Source organism: Toxorhynchites rutilus, chromosome 1 (assembly GCF_029784135.1).
Source record: "Toxorhynchites rutilus septentrionalis strain SRP chromosome 1, ASM2978413v1, whole genome shotgun sequence".
In the NCBI taxonomy this organism is placed as follows: Eukaryota; Metazoa; Arthropoda; class Insecta; order Diptera; family Culicidae; genus Toxorhynchites; species Toxorhynchites rutilus.
In genome coordinates, this window is record NC_073744.1 from 54593522 (window position 1) to 54605631 (window position 12110).

Genomic DNA, 12110 nt, shown 5'->3' on the forward strand with positions numbered 1-12110 from the left:
ACAGCCACTTCACAGCATGAAAATCTTAATCAAAATGCTAAAAAGCAAGCAGCAGTGGGAAACACTATTTTCAAACTAGATTTTTCAACAAAAGAACAATGTTTCGCATCGAATCAAGTACCAAAATCGACAAAGAAGAGATTTCTGATATAAAGGAAGGAAGGTATTGTATTATAGAGACTTTAAACTTTTGCAGTTCATTCGTCTCTAGCCTTGAGAAAGGCCCTTTGAAAACTCTACTCTATTCTACTCCAGCGCTACCACCTCCGCCCTCTTGCCTTGAGAAAGGCACTCGATCCCTCGCCGTCCAGCCCGTCCAGCAACGATGTTGTCCAGTCGGTGTCCACACAAAGAATGGCTGATATAAAATCAGATTAGAGCCTTTAAAAATAAGATATGTGTTGTAAACCCACTCGTATTACCATAATAGCTACTATTGCGATAATAGGTACTTCTGCCCTAGATAAAATGGATTTTCTCTAGATATTTCCCATCTAATCAAGCAAGTGGCCCACATAAAATATTCAATTATTTATTTTACTTACACTTGTTTTTCAGACATTTGGTTTTGAAGCATATATTTAAACAATACCAGTTTCAATCCAAAGGGACAACTGAGAGACTTACGATAAACTAGTTATATAGATAAGGCATCGGATAGTAAAACAAAGCGCAAGAATGGCTACGGATAGATACATTTGATTTTTGTACAAAACAAGGATATACTGGCAAGATTCAAATCAATTGAATGAAAAAATTGGGAAAATCGTTCATTCTGTCTACACATTTAACCTCGATTTCATTACAATTACTCGAACGAACAGAATCGAATCAAGCTGGCAAGAGAAAACGAAAAAAACAATTTCTCTACTAGTGCTTACTGTATTATATGCCTTTTTGGGAATTTTTCTCATTTATTTAAAATATTCTCTAGCAGCTTAGATATATAAAAACAACTAACCCTTTATTCTGTTGTCATACTTTTCCCTACAATATTTGCGCAAAGAACCCGCTGTTTCTTTGCTGGTTTCTCTTGGTTCATCGTTCAAGGTGTTGGGTTTTGAATCGTTCCCGGATTTGGCGGATTGAACTAGCCCGGATGTCGAGCCAACAATACATGATTACACCACCTGCGGTAGTGTGTTCCGAATTTGTGGAAATGAAAAACTCGTTGAACGGTGGTTTAAGAGCTTGGAAAGATTAGAATCCTGTGTGTAAAATTATCTAAATTTGAATGTACAATATGCGTTTGTGTTCATAGATGTATGGGGATGAAAGGAGGGTCCGAGGGGTTAACTAAAACTAAAATCACATTTTGGGACGAACGAACTAAGAAAGGGAGAATGATCTACGCTAGGGTTTATATTTACAACGAAATCCCGGAAAGGCCAGGAATCGGTTGCTACACAGTAAACAATAAATAAACTTAAAAGTCGTAATATGCTTTGTAGTCTGTCGGTTTAAAAGTTTCCGGATTATTGGAAATGCATCTTTTTCAGGCAAACGAAATGAAAACACAAAACAAAAATTGTGTCCGAGAATCCTCAGGTCTTCGCATGAAAAGATGCGTGAACTTCGTTTGCTGATGCTAACTAATACTAATACGGACTTTTATATTTCGTTTGTTCGATTCAAGTGGAATGATTATATCGTTGGATTTACTTGTGTCATGGTTCTGGTTTTGAGTGAACGGATTTTTGGATGTTTCTCCTAGAGATTAAAGCTTTCCAAATGAAGAGAGAGGTTTGTGTTTAGCAAAGTTTGTTCTTGTGTTTGTCCTTTGTTTTAATGGTTTGCTGTCTCGTTCAAGATTGCAAACGATTACTTTGTATTCTGTTTGAGAGAGAGAGCATTCTCTGTCTTTTTTCACTTCCGAAGAAAGTGAGATTTTAGGGATTTATATCGATCAGGGAAATGGAAAATCTAGTGATTTTTCCCTCAATTATTCACGGAATTTGAAACGTGACTCTCATATTGTTCGAATTTCCAGGATGCCAAATGGGATACGAGTGACAAGAGTTGTGACGGACAGTCCTTCATTGAATTTGATGAACAATTGAGAGCTAAATTTCTAGACCTCAAGTTGTGCCGTCGTTCTCGAACACATCTGCGTTGGTTTTGTTGGGATAGATTGGTATCTTTTGGGGGGAAAATCTTCAAGACAAACCTTGTAAATCCAATTTCGGTGTACACTTAGCGAAGAATCGCTCATTAGGTAGACATCCATTTTGTCCAAATGGCATCAACACACGTTCGAGAGCAGTCTATCGACAAAACCCACGGCCAACATTCTCCCCCAACCAGCCACCCTCATCGACCAATATAACTTACTTCACGAACGTCACATTGTACGTTCGCAGTTCCATCGGTTCAAGGAAAATGTCCCCAACCGAGCGCACCGGACTGCCGGGATGCAGCCCGGTCAGCGAAGTGCTCGCAATTTGTTCGATCTGCGCCCCCGTGAAGAGCTGCAGCGGTCTAGTGTATTTATCTACATTATAATTAAAACTACTACTACTAATGCTACTACTTCTAGGACTAGCACTGTTGCTAGTGTTACAAAAATAATTTACTACTTCTTCGCCCCCTATCCGGCAGTTGTAGCCTTGCCGGTGCAGTACCAGCAGGGCGGAGTTCGACGGGAACAGCGGCAGATTGGGTTCGGTCAGCGTCCGGAGATTCAGAATGTGTAGATCACAGGGAAAGGGAGCGGCCAGCAGTTGGACAGCTCGATTCAGCTCGATCTGGTTGCTCTCGTCGTATTTCTCCACGATGAATAGATTCGCCGGATAGTTCAGTCCGTTGGACAAGCTGTTGGCGAAAATACTTGGCAGCTGGTATTCGGCGGGTTTCGAATTGTCGCTTTGGCCCGGAGGCACATCCGCGTTTGCTTCCTTTGGGCTGCTGCCGTTGTCGATGGTTTCAAGAATCACCCAGAAACGATGCCGCGTGAGACGGCTGTCCACGACTCCCTCGCCCATTCCACGGTAGTCATCGTACAGAGTTCGTCTGTCGAGCATGACTTCAAGTTGACCGGGTTCCAAGCTAGCGGCGCCCTGCGCATGGGTCGTCAACAGAGTCAGCCTCATTTTTTCGTCCTGAATAAATGCTCCGCTTGTGATGGGGTAGTAATTTCCTTCTATTCCTATAGATGGCACCTTCACCCGCTTTTGGTACTGAAAACCGTTCAAATCTGAGTAAAACTCAGGGTTCTCACTGCCCCCATTCTCGATGTCGGTAATGAATCGCATAAATAATTCCGACTCCCGATTCTTCGGAGGCATTTCGAAGTCGATGTCGTTCTCGATATAGATTCCATTATCCAGAATACTATTCGAGTTGTATATCCGAACGGAGTGGGCGAGGAACGGACCGTATATCACGGTGACATCGCTGGCCAGCGGGCCAGAGGTGATCAGCATTGTCATATCATTGTACTGCTCCAAGATTTCCTTCTCCGAATTTCGTTGCTCGGGATCCGCTTTGAACAAGTAAGCTCCGGAATGAAATTGGGCACTCTTGTACGCAGCAAACTTAATCGCACACTGAATCTGTTTACCCATATTCTTTTTGGTAACCGATTTCAAAAATCCACTCTGTTCGTCGAACAGAAGTCTCATCTTGTAGTTCTCCAACTGAATATCCCCCGGTTGTTTGTTCCTGATTTCGAAAATCTCATTCTTCTCATCCTGACACTCGTTGCAGTAAAGTGTCGCCATCTTTGGTTTATACCCGTCGTCATATGCGGCCGTGAATGTCGTTAACGACAGCGGGGCTAGTTTCGCCACAAACATAATCTCGTACTCCTTATCCGAGGGGATAATTTTCCTCGTGCCATACGATGGCTCCGTTATGTTCCACACAGGATTGATCTGGATGTCCATCAGCTTTCCCGCAGGGTCAAGGATCTTTACCCGTGGTGTCATCGTTCTGATCAGCACAACCTCCAGCCGTTCTTGGGCCAACGCGTTGTAGACAACGAAATCGGTGCTGCGGGCTTCGGTGACGATCAGAGGAGTTTTCCGCGGCAACTTGCTGAAATTATCCCTTTCCAACTCGCCAATCAGAAAATTATGCTCGGTGCTTTTCTTCTGCACCAGAAGCTCAATAGTCTTCTCCTGAAGCTTCACCGTGTCCTGGATGCTCTCGAAGAGTCGCAATGCGTAGTCCCGCATTACGTTTGCTTTTGAAGTGCCTGTGATAGCGTCGTGGTGTTGGAACAAACCTAGGTTTCGCCTGGCCAGTATTATTTTCTCGTAATTCTTTTCGTAGATTTTGAACGCATTAGAATTGTCCGTTTGTCGGGCACGGTTGAACGCGAGCGTGAATAGGATCTCCAAGCTTCGCAGGTTGTGCTCCAGCTCACGGCTGAGAATTTTGAAAAACGGTCGGGTGGTGAAGTATCCGGACCAGTAGGCAGGCCGACCCTCGTTGAAAATGTCGGAGTACACAAAGAAATCCCCTTTCAGGGTGGGAAACTTATCGTAACGTTCCTTGATGGCGTTGAAGTAATCCTTCGGTGTGCCGAAGCTGATCTCCGCCTTGTATTTGTTACGGTTCTCATTGATGAAATCGATCAGTTTTTTATAGTTGGTATATTGCTGCTCCATTTCTTTTTCTTTGTTGTACCGGAAATCATCCCCCACGGGGATGAGCGCGACGTTATGCGGGAACAGTGAAGCAGTACGCGAGTACTGCTCCATAAGCAGGTCGGCCTTCGATTCGATATTCTCGGGTGTGATAAACTGTGCCTTGATCGAGTACTCGGTGTACTCGCCGGGTATCTTGCGGAAGTCGAAATTAAGGCAGATGAACGGATGCGGTCCACAGGAATGTTTGATGGAGTAAATGTCGAAGGGCATATTGTGGGTCAGCATTGTGTGCTTGGGATCCCGCGGAGTTGACGACGTTTTCCAGTAGGGTGTCCACATGAAGTCACCGTATCGGTGACGGGCGAACCATTGCTTCCACGCGTAGTGTATCCGCTGGATGATGGTCCCCTCGAATCCACTTGCCGCCAGCAGATACGGCACGGTGCTGCCGTGCCCGAACGGATCGATGCTCCAGCCGCTTTTTGGTGTGACGTTGAGGTTGGTTTTGACCCACTGATGGCCTGCAAATAAAGATGGTTTTAGTACTTTTAGTTCGCTGCTAAATACCCATTCATTCAACGGGTAAGATGGAAAAAGGTCGATTTCGATAGTTGACTGTTGAACTTCATATCTATGTTGATGAGTAGGGGAAAGGAGGGTAAGCCCGCCACTGAGGATAAGACCGGCACCCCCTGAGTTTTACTAGAAAACTCTGATTAACTACGTTTTTGAATACTATACATGTTAGTATTTATTATTTTAGACGTTTTCAATCACATCGAACCCACCATGATCCGTCAATTGTCAAAATATAAATCAAAACAAACTCCAATGCCGATGATATGTAGCCGGATGTAATTTTCCGTCAGTAAAGTTTAAGCTTTTATTGTTGAACGCGATTTCAAATTCTTTTCCGTTGCTCTACAGTTTGTCCCCTGGATTGTTAGCAATCACTGGGATTCGAGTTGAGGTAAGTTAAAGCAATAAGTTAATAGAAACAGTCTTCTTGAAAAAATGTGTACTGTCGGGGTAAGTCCGTCACCCTTTGAGTGGGGGATCCCGGCATGGTTTGCGTTTAGTTGAAGGTTTCTAAGACATATTTTCCATCAATTTCAGATGCCTCGCAGCTACCAAAGAAAAACGAATCGAGGGAGTTGGTCCCAGGAGAACCTCACCCTTGCAAAAGAGGCTAATGCTAGTGGAGTTTCTATCAAACGTGCTTCCACGACTTTTGGAATACCCAGGTCTACATTACATGATCACGTTTTTCAGAAGGTGGTAAGCTCGAAACTAGGACCAAGAAAGACCGTATTTACGGTGGAGCAGGAAGCGGAGATCATGCAGCACCTACTTGACCTAGAAAACCGATTTTATGGCATCACGAAGATTGACGTAAGGAAGCTAGCTTTCGAGCTTGCTGAAAGAAATGGAATCGCTTGTTCGTAAGTTTTTTTTATGAATTGAACTACTGATGTAAATTTAATGTTGGATTTAAGCTGTTCGATAAAATTAAATGAACTTCATCCTTGAACGAAAAATAATGGCTATATGGTCATAACGAAAATAATAAACTAATTACAAATAAACATAATTTAATTAGTTTTATTGCCATCATAATCACAAAAACCTGGAATAATTTACCTACAGTCATGAACTCATTCTTCTCTGTGATTTCAAGTCGAATCCTAGTGTGATTAAAAGCGTCGTATGACGGATATTGATTCAAGTAAGAAGAAAAACTGACCACCGGTAAGTGTTCAATGTGGTCCTAGATTCCATTAAACTTGTAACTGAATTGTGGTGTGGTTTGATGATATCTTTTCCATATTCCATGTTCATCGGAACTTGTTTCGACCATATCTCCGGAATCGGTTGAACGATCCGAATCATACTCGACAGCGACATTTAGAATTAGAATACCTTCTATTTGCCGACTGTCACATTCAAACTGGTTCATCTGTTGCCAAGTATATATATTGAGAAATTGAGATGACGGTCTTACCCCATAGGGTACCGGTGTTACCCCCATGGGTGCCGGTTTCACCCGCACTGGTTGATGAGCTTCATTTTTATGGCAGTTTTTTAAATTGACTATTACTTGAGAAAATTACCGTTTAAATGTACTGATATTCCTTCTATCTCATGGCAAACGAACTAGACAATGATTCTGTGGAGGAAAAATATCAATATATGCCCGCAGATCTCACAAAACAATACTTTTCCTTGGGGGGTCGGGCATACCCCCCATTCCCCTACGCTTCTTACGTATTATACTACACTGCGTTTCACAACTATAGAACCACTCATTTTTTCTGAGTTTCCAGAGATATGTTAGAAGTCGTGTGAATTGAAGTTTACAGTGTAGTATTAACAACTATCTTCTTTTAAAAAGCTGGCCATTTAAATATTATTGTTGTGTTCAGGCGCGAAACATTCAAAAAACTAAAATTCCAGTGTTTCATAACTATAGAACCAGATGGAAAAACTCTCACTCCTCTACAAAATTAACGTCAATATCACATGGATTACAATAAGTTTCTAATTCGTAGGTCATCTTTAGTTCACAATCAATTCAAATAACCCATTCAGGGTGGTTTTGACCAAGTTGCGCCATGTTGTAGTGTGTATCTCGTTCTACGCAGAGGATACTGCTCCTTTAAGCTCTTCAAATCACTCATACTGCTTGTAAGCTGCATCTACTATTCGTACGATAACTCCTCGTAATTTCTTGACAGGATTTTGATCCGGTAAACAAGCTGACCAGTTCAGAATCTGACCAGGGAATCAGAATCCCTATTCATCAAACCATGTCATGACTTTCCGGATTTTATGAATTGATGCCAAATGTCCCAATTATCACATTGTTTTTGATGTAAAAAGAGCAGTAAATGATTCTGAAGTACTTCGTTGCACTTTTGACTGTTCATTCGTGTTGATGGTAAGCTACCTAAACCAGGCCTTTTAGAGAAAATTCTCCCCAAACCGTAGAAATCCCATCTCTAAAGCTGCGGGTCCAAAAACGAATGTGGAACCTAATGCCATATGTTTCACTATTTCAGGAGAACTTCTCTGATAAAAAGAAATCCAACTTGAATAGAATTTTTTCTACTGGAAGGACTTACGGAACGTGTTATGTAATATTTCAACTCGTAACTTTTCAGGCGGCAGTTTGATGGTTTGAGGAAAATATTTTCAAAAAGGTCTGGTTCAGATGGCTGTTCATCATCACGAATGCACAGTCAGAAGTGCAATGAAGTACTTCAGAATCATTTACTTCTGTTTTTGCATCAAAAACATCGTGATAATTGGATAATTTGGCATCAATTCATAGAATCCGGAAGGTCATGACATGGTTCAATGAATAGGGGCTTCAGATTCTGGACTGGTCAACTTGTTTATCAATTCACAACTCGGTCAGGAGCTTATAAGGAGTATTCGGACGAACAGTAGATGCAGCTTACAAGCAGTATGAGTGATTTGAAGAGCTTAAAGGAGCAGTATCCTCTGCGTAGAACGAGATACACACTACAACATGGCGCAACTCAAAACCACCCCGAATGGGTTATTTGAACTGACTGTGAACTAAAGATGACCTACGAATTGAAAAATTTATTGTAATCCATGTGAAATTGACGTTAATTTTGTAAAGGAGTGAGAGTTTTTCCATCTGGTTCTATAGTTATGAAACTCTGGAATCAAGTTTAAATGGCCACCTTTTTTTAATGAATATAGTTATTAAATCCTACACTTCATACCAGCGATGGCCAAACGGTAGTCCGCGGTCTACAGGTCGCCCGCGTAGGTATTCCTAGGCGCCCGCCAGCTGGTCCAGGATTGTTTCAGCTCTAAACCAATGTGTTAAATATTCCTCCACCCTTTGCCGTGATCATTTTATAATAAACAGCTAACGCCAATAAAACATATTTGTTGTTAGCGTAGATTCCTTCATTTCTTCATTAATGTTTCCGATTCAATATTTTTTTCAGATTGTTAATTATTCTATATTAACCAGTGTTTGCCAAATGATCCACTCATTGAAAAAATCGCTTTCGTTCGTTCAAATATGATCTTTCAGGAAACATTTCCCCCAGCGGTATTCTATTATTGTTATGTGCTGCAAATCACGACACAAAAGAGAACGAGACAACTCTGCATCGGCTCGCACTTCATTGCACACCAGCATGCAAGCAAAGCTATCATATACGCTTTCAGTGCAGAAAGCTTATTTTCTTCAACGCAAAGCGAAAGATTCATATTCAGCTAATGTAGCAGATCCTGATTTTTAAGTCTCAGAGAGTGCAAACTATATGATTATTTAGCTCGATAGAGGCTAAGGGAAGGGTAGTCAGATTATATTTTCCATTTTTAACGCCGCTATCCCTTGAAATGTGTATATTCATATAGACCGCATAGTTTTACTAGCAACACCGCTCCAGTGAGAAGCAAAAACTCTCGCGTTTTATCTCTTTTCCCATTCGCTGCTCTCCGCAAATGGTGACGTAATGATGACGTAATTTTTCTTGTATCATTTATTGCTTTACACTTGTCTGTGCAGTGGGTTTCGCTATAGTAAAATGAGACGATATATGCGGTTCAAACTTGTATGCAGGCTTCGAAAATAGTGTGCCATGTTTGATACAACTCGAATATGCAAACAACAGTCTTCGTTCCTCTCTTAGTTTAATCACTAAATGTTACAAAAGTGATTGCTGACATTCATACAAGTATCTGAATGATCCTCTCATATTTGGTTATATGTTCGTGAGAGTTTACTTGCATGACACATTGTGTATCATTTGATTTTGATCGAAATCCAAACACTGATATTAACCCATCCGGAATTAGAAATTTCTAGAACTAAATATTGGGCCTTATTAGGTAATTCTAGTTGAACAGAATTTCGCTCGTTACCTCTGTTTTACTGTTATAAATACAGCCGGGTGGAAGCTGTCGGCATAACTTTTCGAGCTTTTTAGTTTGCTTATTGTATTCCTGATATTTTGCTTTGGGAAACAATTTGGCAACGTAATTCGCAACACATTACGTTCAAGAAAAAGTTTGATTCTATAAGATTCTTTCGATTTACAAAATACGAAAATTTACTCGGTGTGATGGTTATAGGGATCGAATTGATCGTTCGATTCATTTCACATAATTGGTGTCAATATTTCCGATAGATAGTTCTCATTAGTAATGAAACGGATAGTAGTTTGAGCAAATACCGGATATTCCGCAAGCTTCGAGGCCGAAAATACGAAACTGGGAGAAACTGCATGTGTGCATGAAATAAAAAATGGTTTACATTTTAGGGAGCAATAAACGCATTTTTACATAAAAATAATGAACTATGATTAAATTTTCCGTATCAAATGAATACTCCCTATTGGAGTATCAACAATTATGAATTTGTTGTGGATAAATTGAAATAATTTGAATACTAGTCGAGTCGAGTTAATGTTATGAGTGGATATTAAGTTCATTCTGAAAAAAAGTATGGTTTATTTTGTGTTAATGAGAAATTATTGATTTTTTTTCCAATTTTCGGTAACCGGCCGGATTGCAAATATTGGCCGGATAGTATGACCTATGATTTTCCTCTAATTAACTCTCCTATACTCGAGCATATGGTTTCACATGCCGAGAATCAATCATTTTGTTTTGAGAATGCTGAATTAAATGATTATTGAAACCGAATGAAAGTGAAGAAAAAATGTTTTCTGGAGTTTTTTCATTTAATTTTTTCTTCAAATGAATACCAATAACAACTTAAAACACAAAATAGCAAAATTAAATAGACACGCACAATCTGTGCCACCGTGCGCGAGTATATGAGTTATGCTTTTGTGCGCGAGTATAGGAGAGTTAAAATTTTGTTTTATCGTCTAGCATTACATTCATTTTCTAATGATTTTTTTATATAATTGATACGACCAACCTCGGTAGACCACAGCCTAACATTTGAATAGTTAGTCGCCCGTAATGCCCAAAAGTTTGGCCACCCCTGCTTTATACTGCAATTCAACCGACTTCTAAAATATCTACACTGAGAGAAATAATTAGTAAATATAACGAATTTTTTGGTAAATACTACCAATCTATAGTCATTTTCGACCGTACTAATAAACACATATGTCAAGCAGAACCATGATTCGGAAGCCCAATATCGGCTACATTTTCTCGCCGAAAATGCACGTATCAGAATTATATCCTTATTATACCTCCGTATTGCCTTATGGGAACAATGAAAATGGTTAATACGCGCTTTTCTCACCAATTTTCAGATATGACAATATCCAAGCTTACTAATGTTATCGAGTAAAATATACTAATCTCTGGTAGGGATGCGAGTTTGTTGACTATCTTTTATTATTACGCACTGCAGCGCCCACATCGCAGCGCATCGAGAAACTATTGATAGCGTTTCGATCCGGATGGTTTGATTATTCCGTAGTGATAATTTAATCAAGATTGAATGACACATTCATAAGTTATCGACGATGGAAGGGGAAAAGTGGAAAAAAATTCTGCACACTCACGGTGAGAACCCGACGTGATCACGAGCAGGGCCCGAAATCTTCGAAGGTGAAAAATAAAGACCGACTCTTTTCTCAGTAGCTTCGACTAGAACTGCTTCGGCAGTCGCCCACAACAAAAAGTGACTTGACTAGAAAATGAATTGACTAGCGTTGACTAGCGAGGATGACTGGTGAACTAGTCCAGTCAGTAGTTATTTTAACTGACTCGACAAATGAATACAAATCTGCCTCTTCATTCAACTGATTTCAATCCACACTTCCATTTCCCCCTGACACTAATTTTTACCCGCGTGTGTATCTTATTTTTACGTCCATATAAAAAGGGACGAAAACATGATTTCTGATGCAAAAAAAAAAGTTACCCCATCAATGGACGGTTTATTGTCTACCTTTCGTGAACTCAAACCAACGAACTTAGACATTTATCAAGTATTCTATAAAGGTCCTCGCGTTAGTATTAGCGTGCAAAACAGCGTACACACACTGACGCTATTGAGTAATTTTCGTGTACGATACAAAAGAATCTAGCTCACCTGTAGCGTATGTCAAACCACGTTGAACTCAAACATCGATGCATGCACACGTACATGGGAGAGAGAAGGAGAGGAACGAATTCGTTTTTGGGGAAGTCACTTCAAAATGCAATGAGGACCAAGACGGGTCTATGGTACTAGGTGAGGCCGTTTCGTCACTAAGTTGGTTAGGGGAGCGGTATATGAAAACAGTACGGAAGAAAGCAGAAGGGGAATTATTTCCTTGAAGCGTGAAAGAGACAGACTGATCACGAGTGAGCTTGGGCACAAGCGTATTGTGTTTTGTTTACAAACAAAACACAGTAGATTTCCAAGATGGCTGAAGAGTGGTTTTAGCAAGTTGGCCCACCTTAGGATATACTTCTACGCGTCTTGATGAGGACTATTCGACTGGGAAGAATGAAATGATATAGTCGAGTCGGTAGAGGGAGATAGCGACTAAACGCCAA

At 40.6% G+C, this 12110-nt stretch overlaps 1 protein-coding gene across 5 annotated transcripts in view; it reads right to left on the reverse strand.

Moving 5' to 3' along the window:
- Nucleotides 1-516: 516 nt before the first annotated feature.
- Nucleotides 517-12110, reverse strand: part of LOC129766565 (alpha-mannosidase 2) — a 446086-nt gene continuing 434492 nt past the window's right edge. For all 5 annotated transcript variants that reach the window (XM_055767155.1, XM_055767146.1, XM_055767153.1 and 2 more), the window contains one exon: nt 517-5113. In XM_055767155.1, coding sequence (XP_055623130.1) covers nt 2328-5113 — 2786 coding nt within the window. In that variant the 3' untranslated portion in view covers nt 517-2327. The remainder of the gene's footprint in view (nt 5114-12110) is intronic.